This window comes from Channa argus, chromosome 10 (assembly GCF_033026475.1).
Source record: "Channa argus isolate prfri chromosome 10, Channa argus male v1.0, whole genome shotgun sequence".
NCBI lineage: Eukaryota > Metazoa > Chordata > Actinopteri > Anabantiformes > Channidae > Channa > Channa argus.
This window is the reverse complement of record NC_090206.1, coordinates 6,638,119-6,657,085: the sequence shown is the minus strand read 5'-3', so window position 1 is coordinate 6,657,085 and position 18,967 is coordinate 6,638,119. Positions and strand designations below refer to the sequence as shown.

At 38.1% G+C, this 18,967-nt stretch overlaps 3 protein-coding genes across 4 annotated transcripts; 1 reads left to right on the top strand and 2 right to left on the bottom strand.

The window, feature by feature from the left end:
* Positions 1 to 279: 279 nt before the first annotated feature.
* smim19 (small integral membrane protein 19) lies at positions 280 to 1,615 on the bottom strand. The gene is made up of 3 exons (XM_067518821.1): positions 1,325 to 1,615; positions 884 to 1,008; positions 280 to 716 (listed from the first exon to the last, which is right to left on the bottom strand). Exons 1-3 carry the CDS (start codon positions 1,456 to 1,458, stop codon positions 658 to 660), a joined length of 318 nt encoding a protein of 105 aa, XP_067374922.1. The 5' UTR covers positions 1,459 to 1,615; the 3' UTR covers positions 280 to 657.
* Positions 1,616 to 3,027: 1,412 nt separating this feature from the next.
* Positions 3,028 to 9,465, bottom strand: fam199x (family with sequence similarity 199, X-linked). 2 transcript variants are annotated; one of them, XM_067518813.1, is made up of 8 exons: positions 9,337 to 9,465; positions 8,040 to 8,218; positions 7,157 to 7,376; positions 6,862 to 7,020; positions 6,514 to 6,675; positions 5,933 to 6,116; positions 5,669 to 5,772; positions 3,028 to 5,349 (listed from the first exon to the last, which is right to left on the bottom strand). In XM_067518813.1, the coding sequence occupies exons 1-8, from the start codon at positions 9,448 to 9,450 to the stop codon at positions 5,176 to 5,178; spliced, it is 1,296 nt and encodes a 431-aa protein (XP_067374914.1). In that variant the 5' UTR covers positions 9,451 to 9,465; the 3' UTR covers positions 3,028 to 5,175. The 2 variants fall into 2 exon arrangements, with proteins under 2 accessions (XP_067374914.1, XP_067374915.1); XM_067518814.1 differs by having other exon boundaries at positions 5,300 to 5,424.
* A 91-nt stretch (positions 9,466 to 9,556) lies between these two features.
* commd5 (COMM domain containing 5) lies at positions 9,557 to 13,938 on the top strand. Its single transcript, XM_067518815.1, has 7 exons — positions 9,557 to 9,697; positions 10,020 to 10,180; positions 10,490 to 10,518; positions 10,623 to 10,673; positions 10,883 to 10,978; positions 11,355 to 11,430; positions 13,130 to 13,938. The coding sequence occupies exons 1-7, from the start codon at positions 9,577 to 9,579 to the stop codon at positions 13,229 to 13,231; spliced, it is 636 nt and encodes a 211-aa protein (XP_067374916.1). The 5' UTR covers positions 9,557 to 9,576; the 3' UTR covers positions 13,232 to 13,938.
* The last annotated feature ends 5,029 nt before the right edge of the window (positions 13,939 to 18,967 follow it).

Sequence of the window (18,967 nt, the reverse complement as noted above, 5' to 3'; positions counted from 1 at the left end):
TTGATTTCCTGAAGAAGAAACAGGAATGTTTTGCCTAAAAGCTTAGTTTACCAAAATTACAAATTCACTTTATGTATCTAATGTAAGTGGCTTTTCATTTTTGGGCACAATGGTGCTTTAAGCTAAATGCTATAGGCTCATAATAACAATGTCAAGATGCAGATGCTACGGAGGATGTTCATATCTATCCGCTGTGCACCATGTTGTGCTGGGTATTACTTGAAGTCAGTGAGAATCTTTGGTATTTGGGATGAATTGACTATTTTTGGACTAAGCAAATATATCACATCAGGTTTATTTGCATTTATTTCATATTACAAAATCAGAATTGCACTAAACATAAATGACAAAAAATATCTCGCAAATATCCAACAAACAAGTAAAAAACATACTGTATCTTAAATGGGTAAAGAAATTGATAGTGATAGTGTTTTTCTGAATTGTACTGTAGTGAAAGTTCCTCCTTGATATTCACAGGTTTCTCAGTCACCTCAGGTTAAGTTGCCAAGTTCCCAAACTCCCCAAAACCTTTTGGCTTTTCTTCCATGACCCAGCTCAATCTGCTCCATGTGCCCAAGCAAAGAAGAAACAACAGAAGGTATATGAAGATGAATGAGGGCAGACAGACTGTTGCAGAAACACTCAAGTGTCCTGCTCTCATTCCATGGAAAGTTGCACACTGTCACTCTGGCCCTGCTGCTGATCATACTTCCTGGCTGAAAGACAGAAAAGTTTTGGAATTACATCAAATGTGTTCGTCATACTGACGTTGAGATGACGAAATGGGGACTCTGTCCTTTAAGACCCAATAGAAACCGCTAAGGCTCCATCATTACCATGGTAGATCCTGTCTTGTTTTAAGTAGGTCTGCAGTGATACTCACCCAGCGAGTACATTTCGAGCTGCTGTCGCAGACGGACCTTCTGCAGGCTGTCATAGAAACTGGGCTCCGGGCTGCTGCCGACGGTGGGAGGTAGAGTAAAGATGCGCAGGATCCTCCTCTTGTTTCTAAATTACAGTCAAGTAAACAGACACAATAAAAATGTGAGCGACCTAATAGTTCTTTGCATTATAACATCATAAAAAATAAGACATTTTTGCTGATGAAGGACATAATCGTTAAACCTAATAATAAGTTGTAATACACTTTTTCGGAGTCGACACCGGAGATTTTAAAACGGGTCGTGTTATATGAGAAACAACATGGCTGTAACGAAGCAAAAAATGAGATGCGCATTATTTTTTTTTTGAGAAATTTGACTAAACCACAGCGTGTATCGTATCGCATCATCTAGATAGTTAGACAATAGAAACTTGTCCTTACCTCCTGGCGTACATCAGCAGGCCGAAGCTGACCAGGATAACCAGCAGGTACACATTGGTGGCCTCATTCCAGGCTTCGTGCACCGAGTAGTCTATAGACTCGGGCTCGTTCCCCAAAAGCCCGTGAGCACCCATTAAAGTATACGGCAACTACGAACAAACTTCATAAATATCCCAATATAAATATATGAATAGAAAGAGAAATTTGTGGACTCTTGAGTTGTCCGGTTGTTTTAAGATACGACACACCAAGGTATTGTAAACACTTAAACGTCATATCCGTGTTCTTCTTCTTCGTATTTTCGGTTTCCGGTGTTGTCCACTCCAATTTCCGCAAACTAAACACGTAACCAGATTTTCCAACAAAATATGTCAAGGTGATTTGGTTTTTAGGTTTGCTTTTTAAATTAAGGTTAAACTAATATAACTAAAACTTTTTAGATGTTTAATACATCAATCTTAACTGAAAAAGAAATTATAATAATTAATATTATTATTGTTGACGTTATCATTACTGTGAATGCTGGAGCATACTTTTGGCTAGAAACACCGTTCACAATAACCTTCAGCTTATAAAGGACATCATGTTTTATACGGCTTTTTTATATAGTTTTGTAAGATTTGTATAATTTTAAAAATTATTGGTTTGATGACGTTGTTGATACAATCAATGACATCACATAATTGCCTTTGACGTTTTTATATTTGAAGTATTTAAGGCTAACTGCCTTTGAACTTTGCATAACCAGTATAAGAACATTTCCTGTCAGCTGTTTCAGCAAAAACAGTTCATCCTTTCTTTTTTAACAAAGTCCTGTTAGCACCAAAGCATTCGCAGTGCATTTTCTTTTTTGGAAATGCTTTTTCTAATTATTATTATTCAGCTCAGGTTTCTGATTCACTGGCAATACTGGTCAAAGAAGATGTATCAAATACAGTCTAACATGTGCAAAATAAACCCACACTTTCACATGTAGGCATTTCAGTCCTTTCAATAATGATTTTCGGTAATGATTTTCAATAATACTGACTTTCAGTAACACTGATAGTAGGATCATGAGTCATGAAAGTGAAGCAGCATGGAAACCAGCCTTCTCAGAATCATGGGAAACAGGTGCACATATTAAACACAGGTTCAGAGTGAGAGTGGAGATCAAGCTAAAGATGCATCTCCCCTTTTTAACAGTTTCTTCAAGAGTAGTGTGTACGAAGTGTTCAGAAGTTTGGGGGGTTACATCAATATAGCTGTGGGGCAGAAACACACTGGATTCACACTCAGTGCAGGAACAAGCGACCTAAGAGTTTTATTCATTCAGGTGGAAAGATTCTTCCTTGGGCCAGAAAAGACAAAAATGAAAAGGGCAAATATGCATAGGTGTGCTTTTCACTTGGGGTTTTTCATTTCTGCAGGACTAAAGTGGAAGGAGATAATAACAGTGATTCCATGACACTTGTTTTGCTTGCTAAAAGGGAATTTAGTTACATATTCTAATTTGGGTGCAAATTATGAATAAATTGACATCTACACGGAATTAGCCACGGGGAACAAAATAAATAATTTAATACTGGTTATCACACTGCAGCAAAAACCATAAAAATGTCTTAGGTCCCCAGATTCACAAGAGCTTCACAATCTTTGATGCAATCTTGTGGTTTTATATGTGACAAGACATCCACACTTGAAGAAAATGCAATTAGCCAGAATGACAGGATGCAACAACATATGTTTATTTGTCAAGTTTACATTGTATCCAAATCAATAAGAGAACTCCCCTGCTGCATGAACATGTTGATACTTGCTCTGTAGAGGTATATAATAATATATTGGAAAAAAGTAGCCTATTGTATCCGATGATAAAGTGTTGTTTTAAATAAACGGCGGTCTAGTCTAAAGTACTGACATAATTAAAAACAAGCACAACTAAAATGTTTAGTTAATACCAAAACCTTTTTGTACCACACATATTCTGTTAACATCATTCAACCTCTGCAGTTACACGATACCTTATAAACACAAATAACTTTGTTGCATCTCACTGTGACTTTTGTTGATTTTTTTTCTCAAAATTCATACTTTTCAAAATAGAGTTTTACTGAATACATGAAGCTGCTTTTAGCATACTTACTCTAATTAATAACTTTTTACATGAGACAGACAAGAAGCACAGTACATAAAGTATGAGAAAGTATAGCAGGCTGCAGTGATTCAAGTGACCACAGAGAAGCTCCGTGAGTAAGTGTTTCTTATAAGGTAAACAGGAAAGAAAAATAGACACATACTTCATGTGGCTACTTCTAGCAACTATGGCAATAAATAAATCACTTTGTTGAAGATTTTAAATACTATAACAGCTAACTGAGCTGATGTAACAGTTAAATGTTGAATCCATATGGTTGAGAAACTGACCAACCAATCAACCATACAGTACATGTCCAGACACAAATCTGTAAATTGTCATTTAAGACTTTACCAATTCTCAAATGCTTTAACCTTATTATGGTGATCAACTGTTTCAGTAATGTACACACAAGTGAATGATGGGCTATTTTAGATGTGCTTGAGTCAGTCTTAGGCAGAATTACAGCAGGAGTGTCAAAAAACTAAAGGTGACTTGGTAAATTTAAATGATCAAAAACCAAATTGAAGAACTTATAAAACACAACTAGATGAATCAAAGTCCTTTTTAGAAGAAGCAGTGGCAATTTACAGCATTTTACAGCTGTCATAATCAATTACTACTTTTTCATAATATATACAAAGAAAAAACCTTTATCGCCAATGAAATTGTGAAAGCAATAGCCAGTAAATATGCTGTTTATCATTATTTACAACATAGAAGTTATTTAACAGGTGTATGCAAACAATTAAGCTGTTAGTTAACTGGACCCCTCTGGGACTCAGTGTTGGTGACAATTTAAACATGCAGTTTTTCAGTGCTCCCTCTAAGCCTTAAGTGGAATGGGACCACAACACTCCAGAGAGAAAGACAGACCAGCTTCTTTCTACTTCAGAGCTACTGCTTATCAATCAGTGTGATGTTTCAATCTTGGGTTTGTGTGTCAGGCTGCGCAGACACGCCATATTACCAGTAAATCTGCTGTCACGTTAAACCTGGTTAAACCAATCTTCTCCACTTCTGTTAGCTGTGCACCTTTGCTGCTGTAACCTAACCTGCAGTAGATGAAACTAGATGTACAGGCAAACAGAGTTTGGCCAGTGCAGGTTTAACAGCCCTGTAGGATATGTGTGCATTTCCATGCAGATGGGTAATATACCAGATTAGCTGGAATGCACCCAGCCCGAACAGTTTCTCCTGAAAAAGAAAACCTATTACCATCAACTGGTCATAGCAGAGAAGCATCTATGTAACATTGTCAAACTCTGTTCTTTTGTCTGATCTGTCCTTCTGCCAGTGGTGGCTGTATTAGTAGCAATGGAAATAGGCTGTTACAGGATTTATATGCAATCCTCATTAGCAGTATAAAGCTGAACTACCTGTCAGTAGTGGTGTAGTTTCTGCAAGCTTCTAAGCTGTTTCAATATTAGTACTTGCTAGGATAGTCTGAAGTCAGTATCTAATCAAAGCACTAGCAGCATTTTAGCATTATTACTTTAGCTTAGTTAGCAGTGTCTGCAGTCGCTAGGAGTTTAAGCAATAGTAGCAAAAGCAACTATGCTAGAGGCAACAAGAAGCTGTTATTGCCAGACTTTACGAAATACATTATGAGTGAGTTGGGCTATTCTAAGCTGATGCATGCAGCAATCTGGATAAGCATGGTCTCTACGCTCTATAGTACTGGTGAGGTGGCAGGAGAGCAGACATAGAGGGAGCACTGATTAATTCACTGGTGTCACATCAGTATGTCCAGGTCATCGCTGTGGTCATCCTCCTCTGTCACTCTCAGCGACAGCACCTCCTCGTTTAGAAACAGTCCGCTCAGACGCTCCTTGCGAGCTTGTCGCTGCTCTTTAAGCTGCCGCTTCCGGAGGGCTTTCTGCTGAAGTTTGCGCTGCTTTGATCGTTTCTACGTTAGGAGAGGAAAGAGACGTCAGGAGTAACTATGTTCGAACCAAGATGTTGAGACAATCTGTCCCACGTGCTGTGATAGAGTGAGTTAAAAGAAAGAGTTTGAAAAAGCTGCACAGGTATCTTTATCTGCGTACAAGTAGTTTGTCAGCAAGCATTTCTTTGCTACAATGTTCTAACTATGTTTTAATGTTCACAAGAATGTGATACCAACAAGCAAAACACAGAAAGATGTAATGTCCAGCATACATTGTACAATGGTGGTGGGATTATGTCTCATTTTTGAGACGCATACTCGCAAACATATGGATTCTTACTTTAGAGTCTCGTATACGTTCCGCAGCACTAGAAAGGTTGCCGTCGCTGTGGGCTCTGCTAATGTTAGCGACACTGCTGCCACTACAGGCTGAGGCTGTACCACCTGCAATACAGCACAAAATACACAATGCACACTAATACTCTCAGGAAGAACTATAAACAACTGAATCTTTGCTGAAAATATAACTAAACATTGTAAATTATTTAATCAATACTTAAACTGTTAAATTAAGTTAACCGTTGGCAAGCACGTTGCAACTTACCTGCTACAGAGTTGGACGCTGTGGAACCAGTGGACGAGCTTGCAGAGCTGACCATGCTGGCATTGCTGCTGCTGGCTCCACTGACACCACCAGTACTAGCACTGCTGTGGCTGCTTCTCTTCCATCCTTCCCTGGTGCTACTGGCCCGCTGCCTGGGGCTGTGCTCCCTGATGTAGTTACGAACCTGATGACATTACACAGGTCACATGTTTTCACATGCACAATAACACTCTGTCTTGTTTATCCTTGTTTACTTAGTGATGCTTAAGCAGCAAGCACTTCTCACAAATACACAACAATGTTCAAGCCAGTTCCAACATCGGAATAAAGTATCCAATTAAGATATCAAAGTTCACCTACATTTCCTCAAACATTTTTGTGCAGTTAAACATAAAAGAAAAAATAAACTAACTTCAAGATCTGAGATGTGGTGAAACCTTTCACAGGAAGCATTAGTGCTTCCCCTAGTACTAGTACACATTTTAGGTGTACCCTGAAAGTGGCAATAAACATTTGCTGGAACTACTAGGTTGTGTGAAAGAAAACTTTCAACTGTGTTGAAAAGAAATCTTAGTACCCACCTGTTTGAGTTTTTCATCAGTGAGGCAGTTGAGCTCAATGATGAACTCACTATCAGTTGGAGAAATCTGAGCGCATGGGTCAATGATCTTGATGATGTCCAGTTGCTCTCTCAGGCCCATCTCTGTGCTGACCTTTCTACTCAGGTACTCAATGTACTCCACCTGGAGGTCACAGTGTACAAGATTTTAGTATTGCTGCTTTTTCTCCAAGTAGCATTGACTGTTGATTATGCTATCTTAGTAATAAATAAACTGCAAAAAACATAACCTAATGGCTGGACTGAAATTATCTGCTTTATTGTAGTTAATAGTGAGCACTCTGCGACAGCATAGAAAAGCTTGGTTTACTTGTTCATCGTTTGTCATGGCACTCCAAGGTAGTTCATCCAGGTTACGATGAGGGTGGGGCTTTGGCTTCCTCTTGGAAAACAAGCAGGGTGAACTTGGCACACTTGGGATGATGTCAGAGAGGACGTCACTGCCGCTAGCAATGTCACTTCCTGGCAACTATGGGGACAGCAGTAACACCAGATCAACAATGACATATGGTGATACAACAAAGGAAGACTGACTGAATTCCAGATGCAGTTTTAATTTATTAATTACTTTAATAATTAAACCAAAACAACAGTTAAATACCAACCTGCCACTCAAACTCGCTGTCAGACCAGTCCCAATAGGTGCTGATAGAGGAGGAGACGTCACTACAGACACTACCCTCAGGAAACAAGTCCAGCGATGTTAGTTCTTGGTCATCCAGAAGGGAGTAACAGTCATCCTGATCCCCCACAGACACAGAAGAAAAGAGCTCCTCACTACACTCTGAGCTGGCAACACTGGTGCCACAGGAAGTAAGGTTCCACCTGGGGAGAACAGTGGATTTCAAAGTTGGTCATATAGCTAATTTCTGGAGATTGCATTTTCATTTCATCATATTCCTGGGACTAAAAAATATAAGGACACACATTTCCAATTATTTAAAAGCTTTTCAAACAACCAAATCTCTGCAAAACATAATCCAAATGTCAACAAAATTGAGCCCAAGAAGGGATTAAAAAAATTATATAAACATAGGAGTCATTGCATGTAATGCATCAACGCTCTGAGGATACAGCATTAAGACCTAGGTGTTTCTAGGCCTTCAAAACAAGAGAACAACACTGCTCTTTGACATATTCTAATGAAACAGTACATAATAATGTAAAACTTTCCACAGACAATAACTTTTCTCTTTGTGGTAAGGGGTATGATGATGTTCCTGCCTTTTTATGAACAGCCGCTGCAAAATGTATGTACCAACATCACAGTGCAAGTTCTCTAAACAGTCTGCTCAGAATACTGACATACTTATAGTAAAAACAATAACATTCAGACTGACTTAAGAACAGAACTGTAAAATAAATAAGGATCTGATTAGAGGGACTTTAAAAAAATAATATTTTCCTATACTCTTCAGCCTTACTTCACATGGATTCTAAAAGTGAGTTACACGTGTGTGAACATATTAGTACACAAACTCTACTTGCCTGTTACTGTGGAAGCGGTGTAGAGGATCTGTTCTGTGACAAGATGAGAGATGACAGCCAAAGTCACTCACATCTAGGTTCCCCACATCACTGAGATTGGCCCTTTGGGAGAGGAGAGGGAATGGCTCCTCTGGGGCCAAAAACTTCTCATACAGAGAATCAGACATGGTGATGGTACCCTAATAAAGAAACAGAGGCAAAGATAAAAACACAATTAAAAGTGCATCTTTAAACACACAACAGACCATCAATAATTATGGCATAATCACATCTGATGGGCAAACCTCTTAAAGATTTAGTTAATGTATTGTGGATATATATGTAAAAGATATTAGAGATGTTTTTTTTACTTTCAAAATGTCAGAAATATTTAAGCAAAATAAAAATAATGCCTGCACTTGCTCAATAATAATGATGAACACATGATGTGATATTGTGTGAGACTGACTAATTCCTGAATAACTCAGTTGCTTAATTTTGAGTAAACTTTACATTTAGAAAATCCAAATCTATCGCTTTTGGTGTTTAGTTTTTAACTACATGGCACATATAAAAAGGGCAAATCTGTTAACAGGTTTTCAGTTCAATTTGATCATCATTTCACTGGACTTGCTTTGTAAATAGCTGTTCCAGTATTTTCACTGTGTTTACCCATTTTGAAATAAGGTTAAAAAAAAGAACCTCTCAAACGGTAACTTACATAAGCAAAACCTCCATCTAATTATGAACAAGTTGTAATAACAGTCAAGTGGGCCCACTTCACATTTACATAATCTAGTACTGTGCTAGTACGGTTATTAGTGGTAACTGTAGTGGGCAAAACTAGTTACGCAACTTTCCGATAATGGTGTATTTTACCCACTAAGGATGTTAAATAACAATCTTGCGGTGTTGATGTCAACTGTTTAAATTAGACGCCAGCCACGTTCAGCATCCCGTAGCGTTAATTGCTTGTTTATCTGAACAGACTGAAATGCTATACTATAAACATACCTAGCGTTAGTTGGGAAAATGGAAAGCCAGTTGAAAATATATCGTTAAAAGGAAAACTAGCGTTACGATAAATATATTCAGTGTTAGACTTTATTTCAAGTGTTATCGTATCTAGTAAATGCGAACTGTGAAAACAACACAAGCTAACATACTCAGCTGGTGGCTAACTCAGCAAATGTCCACGTAGCATTTACCAAGCCGAAAGAAGACACATAACTAATAATTTCCCGCAACAATACGTTTTAACGGTTACTAAACCAGTTTAAGTTGTAATGAAAAAACTTTTCTGACTTAAAACACCAACCTTTTGTCGTTTAAACAGAGACCATTCCTGCCACCTCCATTTGCAAATCCTCTCTCGTCTGACGATAATCAGAGCGGTCACCGCGAGACTCCCCGGGAGCGAGGCCAGTGTCATGTGACTTCAAGACGGAAGTTGTCACATAAACATAGAAAACGCAACGTCTGTGCTTAAATTTATAATTTTTGCTATTCCTTTCTTTTCTTTCTATTCTTCATATGGTATATTGATGCATGGTTAGTCATGTCTTTGAGTCATGCAAAGGACCCCAGCTTTTTGGGAGGTAGGATACCACCAGATATCGAGTCTTTGTCGAAAAACTTGAAGGATGTGGACCAAGAGATGTTCAGAAAAATACTGAAAGGTAACTATATATAAATACTAATTCTCCGCGAGACGATGCAGGTCTTACTGTCTATTAAAAGGAAATATTTTGAAGTGATAAATGTTGCCATGTAGAGTTAAGTCCACTAAAAACTTTGCTAACGTTATTGGTTAGTGCCTTAGCATTTACTATGAGAATTGAATACACAAGTAGTGTGAAATAAGCTAAAACATTGGAGAATGTTTACGTCCCTTGTGCCCCTACTTATTCACGCTGTGTTCAATCAAGCAATTGAACGGGTATTAAAAGAACACCATTATTTCAGCAAGTTAAATACGCTTGTGAATTGTTCTTTGCCCAGCTGTGGTCAGTGTGCTGGAGGGGAAGGACAGCAGAGAGGTAATGAAGTCCATAGCAGAGAGCAGTACAATCCCACAGGACAGGCTCAGTCACATCATAGCTGGAATGTATAGAGTGCTGTCAGATGCCATCCGCATCCCCACATCATCACTCAAACAAGAGGTACACAGTTGAAATTACATGTTGAAACATACAGTTGTTTATTTTCATTTTAATCAGTACTGCGGCAGCTAAATTGTCCACATTGTATTCCCAGACATATTTCCTTAACACATGTTTTGGCAAAAGTAAATCCTAATGGTTAAAATGTATTTCTTTTTATCAACTATAGCCAGTAGCAAAACCTGTGCTTTTCATTTTATGACAAGTCACATGACAAGCAAGGATATGCTAACTGCTGCTGTGAACATTTTTAATCTGATATAAAGAGACAAAACAAAAATACTATTATTTGTTTCTGTCCCTGTTTAGGCCTTTAAAGAAGATCTCAGAGAACAAAGGCAAGGATAGATCATCATTTGGTCATGATTCATTATCATGCCTGCTTATACACAACACAGTTTAAACCTTAGATAATTCATGTTTTTCTGTTTCTATCAATTAGGATACCGGAAGACTTCATTACAGATTTTGCAAGTGTTGTTTTTGGAAATCGGTATGTTGAATTTACGGCTTGTTGAATTTGCGGCTTGTTGAATTTACACTGTTTTATGTTAACACAAAACAGCACTAGCAATAATGATCTGTTATAGGACACTGATTTGTCTATCGATTTCTGAGCTGTGGTGCTGCTGTGAACAGTAACCAGGTACCTTTTACAAAGAAGCCAGTATCACAGTGTCATGGCTTTCTTTGTATTTTTAGTCGTGCAGCTCTAGAGTCAGCAGCCTCCCAGAAGGATCCTCATCTGCCAACAATAGAAGACTTTAAATGGAGAGTGGATGTTGCCATTTCTACAAGGTAATATACTGTGGCAGAGAAGGAATCATGTACCTTGAAGAATATACTGGCTCTAATTACTTTCACAGCAACACAGTATCTGCAAAGCCTTTACATGGACTACATGTATGTTAGAATTTGTGAACCATGCAACTAACTTCACAGTTTGGTAAATATACACAGCAAAAGGTGTGTGAGGTGTTAACTGTCTAGTCCCAAGAACAACTGGGACATTAGCACGAGTAGTAATCATCACTATGGTAAAACAGTAAGAGCAGACACATCCTAAAGAAAATTTGAAAAGAAAGAAAAGTAAATTAAAAGAAAGTCTAAAAATATGACGGTGAAGGATTATCTTTCAAATCAGTGTCTCACTGTGTCTCCCCTGTTTTTCCAGCTCTTTAGCCAGAGCCCTGCAACCTTCTGTGCTGATGCAGATGAAACTATCAGATGGGAGTTTTCACCGATTTGAGGTACATTAACCTATTTATTCAAAATAAGTTATATAATAATAATATTAATAATACTATTAGTGATTTTTCTTTACCCAGATCATAAATACCAGCCTAGTAAATCTGATTTCTCCTTTTCTGTACCTAGACACAGGTGTGAAACATGTGAATGAAATAGATACGTTTAGGGATCGACGTGTTTATTAAAATTAGAGTGAGTAAATATACATTTAAATTTTAGATAAGAATTTGTTTATGCATACAGGTTAGGAAATGTCTAAATGTTCATAAACTATTAGGTATATCATTTGAGGCAAATTCAGGGCAGTGAAAAGATTAGTTTGCATTATAAATGTCTGTGGTATTTTTCAGCACCCAAAAAGTTGATATGGTCATTTCATGCATATGCCCAGTGTTAGGTCTGCACTGCATTGTGTTTTCCAACTAGTGGCCTAATGTACAGTAGGTCTGTTACAGGTGTTACATAGCAGGATGACAGTGGTTAAATTGAATATAGTGTAACCCAGAATATGTTGGTGGCTGTGTTTCTGAAAGTATTGTTTATTTTTTATGCAGAATGTGCAAGCTTCTACTTCCTTACACTTACCCACATTATTTCATAACATATTTATTACAATGCAAAAAATAAAGGTTAGCACAGCAGAATATATAATATAAAACTGCCCAATCTCTCAATGAATGAATCTTTCTTGAAAAATAAGTTCATATCATTGTACTTAAATGACATCTGTAAAAAAGCAAATGTGTAGCCAACAAAGCAAGAAACCACATTTTATTGCCATATCATTCATAACTTGTATTATTGCTGCTTATTGATACAACCTAATAACAATTAGTGATGAGTGATTTAAAGAAGCTCTAAACACAAATAGTGAGCACACAAAGTGAGAAATTCAACAGCAAATGAGTCAAATATTTCAACAAATTAGTAAGACATTGGCTCACCAGGGAGCATCAGACTCCTACAAAGTGAACTACTAATGTGGACAGAGGCAGGAAGGAGGACTTCACCTAGTGCAGCAATTATGTAATCAGATTACATCTGAATTAGAAGATTAGTTGCAACAACATCCGTTGTGCAGCTTCTATTGTTGGACCTTATCTCCATCTTATAATGTGCTCCTCTGCATGGGTTTTGCAGTATGAGCGAAATCTTCACAGAAATCAGCCTGAAAAGATGGCTACTTATTCTTTGAGCTGTCCTCTCTAATTAATAATAGATGTGTCTTCACTAGAGCAGTCACAAACACGACCCAACTCAAACTTTAAAACAAGCATTAATGAAATATGAATTAAATCCCAACCTTATTTATTTGTTTAGAGTATACACCAGTATAAACTGTCAGTAGACCTAAAAACTGGGAACATTTTATCTTGTAAATGTAGAATTCATGTTAAAGCTGCTATATTGGATTGCATTAGATTTTACAGGTATACCTTATGACGGGGCCACTATATCATAACTATGTGTGCATTTCAAAACATAAGATGCACACAGAGAGGACGTGTGTTAACTTGGAGATTCTCTCTTAGTAATAGTAACCTCTTAGTAATAGTCATTATCCTGTTGCTATATTAATTTATATGTCATCATGGTAATGTATGATAACATTAAGATCTCAGCTGCACCTCATCTTTGCAGTTGTTTTTAGACATGTCTGTGTTACACTGTTAAATTAATTATTGTCTCATTGTCCAGGTGCCAGTGTCTAAGTTCCATGATCTCCGTTATAATGTGGCTTTGATTCTCAAAGAGATGAATGATCTGGAGAAGAGGAGCATTCTCAAAATCCAAGATTGATAAACCGTCGGATAAGTGCTACTCTCTGCCTGGGTTTTAGTTCTTGACGTTTACCAGAATTTTACAAATCTAATGTACACAGAGTAAAATCCAGAGGAATGTGTGAGATTTTGACTGTTGTGATGTTGTGTGTGATGATGTTGGCATCCAACATACTTAACAGTGTGTATAATTATAGTAGGAAAGGCAGGATTTTCAGCATTCTGCGCTGCATGACTAAAGACAAGACAGTCTCTTGTTAAATCAACGGTTTCACCTATTGCTTTGTTTTAAAAGAGTGGACATCAGCATTTTTGACTTTAGTGATCAGTTTGAGACAGCTGTGCAGTCTCTGTTGTGCTAACACACTGTCACGTGATCTGTCAGACACTCTTTGACTAAGTGGCCACTTGACCTGGTGTCGTGATCTGCTCTGTTGTTTGAGACTGAACACACATGCTCCTGAAACCGGAGGATAAGTCAAAGAACAGGGAGATTTTTTTTTTTCTACTCATGTTTTTGTAACTGTACTTCAAACTGCTACCAGAACAACATTGTTATATCACTGTTGTATTAAGAGTTATATTTCTGTTAATGTGGAATGAATTTATTTTACACAATTGCAGCAGTGATTCGTACCTTGATGCAATTCTTTCTCTAATGAAATCTGTCACTTGTGTTAGCAAAGAGTAGATTATTTGTAACTGTAATAAAGAGGTTACAACACATCATGTGTCATATTTCCTTCTAAAGGCTTTTGAGCAAGGCTTCCCTTCCAATCAATCAGAGAAGGCCAAACCCTGTGTGACACATGCCAACGCAAAAGGGTACCACCTACAAATAAAGACCCCAAAGGCTTTGATGCAGTGTCACTGTTTGAAGCCCTGGGTGGATTGATGTTACAGTTTAGCTTGATTCCCAGAAGCTGCTTCACCGTAAGTGACAAATAAATGAAAAAAATCTGTTCTATCAAAAGGACCCACCGAAAGCTTTAATCATGATTAATTTCTTAAACAATGTTTTCCATAGTGCAACTGCAAAGAAAGAAATTTAAATTAGCATAGCAACTCTCAGCAGCGTATCTTTAGGGATGGGAGTGTTGATCCTGGTAGATCTTTGTTGCATGTCATATCAATTTTTTCTCTAGCCTGTTCCTCTCTCCATTGTCCACTAACAAAGGCATATAAGCGCGAAAATGACCCACTCAAATTCCCATGGACAATGAATTTTCCACTTTCACCAAGTTAGACGTTTGTGGCTTTTGATTGAAAAGTCTCTAAAAATATTGCTTTGTCCTGAAATTTAGTGCAGACATTCGTGCTATGTCTTAATGCGGATTTGTAAATGTCAGTGTGCTGAGACTTCATGACTATAATAAGGTACATGGCCATCCACTTGCATTAATTAAAGTCTGAATATTATTTTACTAGTACAATGTCTTGTTCAGTCTAACAGACACCAGCATTTATGCTTGGCTACAGATACAGCAACCTCCTTCTTTCAGTGGCCCACTGACTGTAGTTCTGCATAAGGCCCGATGTTGACGCTAGGGATGACCTCCTCTGGTTCCACTGCCTTTGCAACATTAGTTCCAATTAACAGTCCTATTTCTTCCCCAATGATAGGTATTTGCACTCCTTTAACATGTGGCCACTTATCTACAACTTCTTGTCGTGGGATGTTGTCTTTACTCAGTAAAATACCTCTCTGAGAAAAAACTCCATTTACCTCTAAGAAGTTTTTTGTTTCTAGGTGCCCTACCTCCAACTCTGTTACCACGTCACAAGTCACAACCTGGTTGTCCCCCATGGTTTTAAGAAGAAGGGTAAACTTTTTCCCATGTAGATTCAGCTCATCGAGAAGACGTGGCTGTGCTGCATACGTGCTGCTTAATGCATAAGAAGTAATTACTTTGTTGACTTTTTTTGCCTTTACTCGGACAGGAACTATGGCATGAATGCTTTCGGTGTTCCCGGGCCCATTAAGTTTGGTGTTCACAAATCTGCTGATCACCATCCTTCCTGAGGAAGTCTTCGTATCCTTACGAAGCCAATTATGGAGTTATTTTTTACAGTGGTCAAATGTATGATCATCGTGGCAAAAAAAGACAAGACTTAGGGGAGGCGATGGTACTAGAAGGGCCTTTCTTTTTAGAGCTGGTGGTAACAGCAGGAAAAGGTACGTTATCCCTTGCATTTGTTGTCTGTATCTGATTTGATTTGAAATTGCCCTTGCTGCCACCACACCACATACATACTGTAGCTGTCATATTTCTGCAAGATCTCAAGTTGAGCATTAGCAGCAGCAAGAGCAGTATTCAGCTCCAATTGTTCTTTCCTTGCTCTATTTAGTTCCAATTTTTCCTTTACTGCCTTAAGCTTAAATTCTTGTTCCCAGCGTCTTTTTTGCCCTAATGCCTCAGCCTTAGCTAACAAAGCTGCCCTTTCTAGTTCAACCCTAAGGTGTATCGATGAAGCTGAAGATGTTGCCGAGCACTCAGAACCTGTTTTGGATTTCTTGGATCTCCTGGAGAAGGCCACAGACACACACTGTCTTCAGGACTTACATCCTCACTTGCCTTATTTGCTTCCTTTAGGCTATGATGTGCCTCTTTTATCCAACGAGCAACATCTTCACAAATTTTCTGAATGACTTTGCACTTGGCTCAAACCAGCCTTGCTGATCACTATTCCTTTCCTCTTCTGATTTAAGCTTGTGGATTACTTCTTTAACTGACATATTTATATCACAAAACTCATCCAACAGTTGGTTGAACTATCTCATTTGTCTCATTAGCAGCAATCATCATCCATTAAACAAAGTTTAATGTTGTTCTTTTTTCCCGCCAGTTGGCCTAATTTGGCCTTTTTAGCATTTATCCGACTTTACAGAGCATTGTACACGGCATTAAGAGTTGGCTTTGCCTGTCGTTTTTTTTTTTTTTCACTATAGCTGGTTCATATCCGCCTTCCAACCGAATGTTAATCCACGTGTTTGTTCCACGTAGAGACGATTTCCTACTATTGTAGACGCCGGCTAACTCGTGTCCGGTGGTCCAAAAGTGACAAACCCTGGACATTTAATTGAATTCCACGTTTCCACAATTGAGCTGATAACAAAGTAATTCCACAAAACAAGATCCGCAGCTACTCTTAACTTTCCACAACTACCTTGTTGCTCTACTCCACAAACTTCTAGCCTATGTGTTATATATACATTTCTTACTCTACCTAACCTTTTAATATGCAGTGACTACAAAAAACAAAACAATAAAAACCAAAAACAAAAGCAGAACAAACAGAAAACCCCCGGTGGCTAGCACACACCAAGGCCCCAATTGTTCTCCAATATTAGAAACAATGACTAACTTAATATTGGAAATCATCACCAAATTACTTATAAACAAACAACAAAAACATGCAACCTATAAACATTATGACCTGTGTCCTATGGTCTTGTCACTTCTTTCTACCAGCACTTGACACACCATAGGAGATCAGTCTTTACCCCTGTCTCATTTTGATTCTTGGAGAAGACAGATCTTGGTTATGAGTCTATCAGACTCATTGGTCTTCATCTTGATACAAACTGGGTGGTCTAGACCATGTTCATCTGTTATTGTGTGGCTGATTTTGCCTATCACCCGTGAGCCTCCAGGTGTCATGTGTTGCCTTGATTCTTCTGTGCCTTTCCTTTCTGTAGCTTTATCTTTATTTCCCAATAAAATGAATGGAAATGCGAGTACAGTGAAATGAATGAAATACACCTGTAATTTTATGAAAACTCAAACAGCCCCGGAATCTGTTACATAAATATTAATCTTTCTCTCAAACAAGTTGAAAATTGTTTTATAACAGTCTTTGAGGTGACTTTAACTGGTGCTGCCAGCCCAGTATTTAATGTTCAGACTGTCTGTGCTAGAAGAAATGGCTAGACCGGGTTGTTGGCCTATTTAGAAATACACACAGCAACATTTCAAGACGTGAAGGGACAAGAGGATTGCTATTATGTGTGTATGCCAGACTGGCTCCGCACGTGGTCAGTGTGTGTTTGTGTGCTCATAAAATGCTCTACAAGTGTCCTCATTAGCATATATGTCAGTCTGTCTCTTTTTTGAATGTGTGTCAGTCCGAGTCTGTGTGCGTTGGTGTATATATCAGCGTTTCCGTCTGTGTGTAGGATTGAGTTCACAGGCTAGACCGGCCGACCTATATTACCACGGCTGCTACTACTGACATGGACACCAATAAACTCACTAGCCTATAATCCTCGCTCACACACAGCAGACCCGTTTTAGCAATCATAGCTTATTTTTAGACTTCAGGAAATACTAACTGATAGGCTTCAGGTAATGCTAATAATACCACAAAGTCCAGCATCAGGACCATTTGGAGGACAATCCTTTAACCAGAGTCATTAAACTCTGACCTTAGCCATAACCTACTTCCTTAGCTAGCCTCAAAACAAGTCAGTGTAATGTTTTTGTGAATTCCAGTCTCATTTAAAAACGCAGAAATGTAGCAAAGTAGCTACCAGATCAAGTAGTACTGTAGTAGGAAAATACCTGATTGATGTTCTTTATTGCTTGTCTTGAACTTTCCATTTGTAAGGAAATCCATACATGTCACAAACAGTAGTTATAAAACCAAAAATGTATATTGAAATGTATTGGCATTAGCAGTAGTACTAAAGTTATGGTCGACAGTAATGTAAACACAATATGTTGTTTAAATTATGTTGTGTTAAGTCAACCACTTTTAGCCATTCGGCATCTTTTTTTTTTTTTGTTTGTTATAAGCAACAGTGCCTGACTAAACTTCAGCACTTAGAGACAAACACACTGTGTTTTCTGGCAGTGTCATGCTTTGATAACCTGACATGTGCCCTGAATTTATCGCCCTGTGACACACAGGAAATGAATCTGCAGGGCAGTGATCATATGTGTCATCCTCTTCTGTTTTGACTCTGATCAGCACTGTGTCCTGATATAAAGTTTGTGTAACAGATGAACAGGTTTGCCAGCTCTGCATCAAACTAAGAGGTGGTTCTAATGTTTTGGAATCCTCGTAACATTTTAAGTAGGGTAGAAAACTTCTTGCCAGCAGTCTCCAGAGCCTTGCCAAAGCAATCAAAGCATCAAAGCATATCTTTTATATATTTCCAGAAATATGTGGACTTAAATTGAACAGGTGTCAGCCTCTATCAATAACCCAAAAGAAGAAACAATTATTTGCCAGTCAATAAATCATAACCTCGTCACTCTAAATCATGTAACTGCTGATTTTTGACCTTTCTTGTGTCTAGAAAACAGGAAAGTACTACTTGTAAAAGTAATACCCACAGGTTAATTATCATACCATAAATTCTTCTTTAAAAGGAGCTATAAATCAGTTTTGTAACAGAAATGACAACTCTTTAATCCTCAAATAAAACATATCACTTAAAAGACATAAAACCAAAACATTGCTTAATGACCCCATGAACTGAAAGTTCACTTCAGTCTCAATTAATATGGACTCATCCAGAATGTCTGTTGTCCTTTAAAATATACAGTGTCCTAACTGTTGGAACACCACAGGTGTCTCAGAGATGTTTAGGGGTTCATAAAGTCTGGTTGGTGATAAGACCCCATTGATGGGACCAGCCCACCTCAAGACACCTAATCTGAGTAGACCGCGGAAACTTGTACTGAACTAGTCGTTATATCAGACTAAAACTTCGCTCAAAGTCTATTGTGCTCATAACAGCAACTTTTGT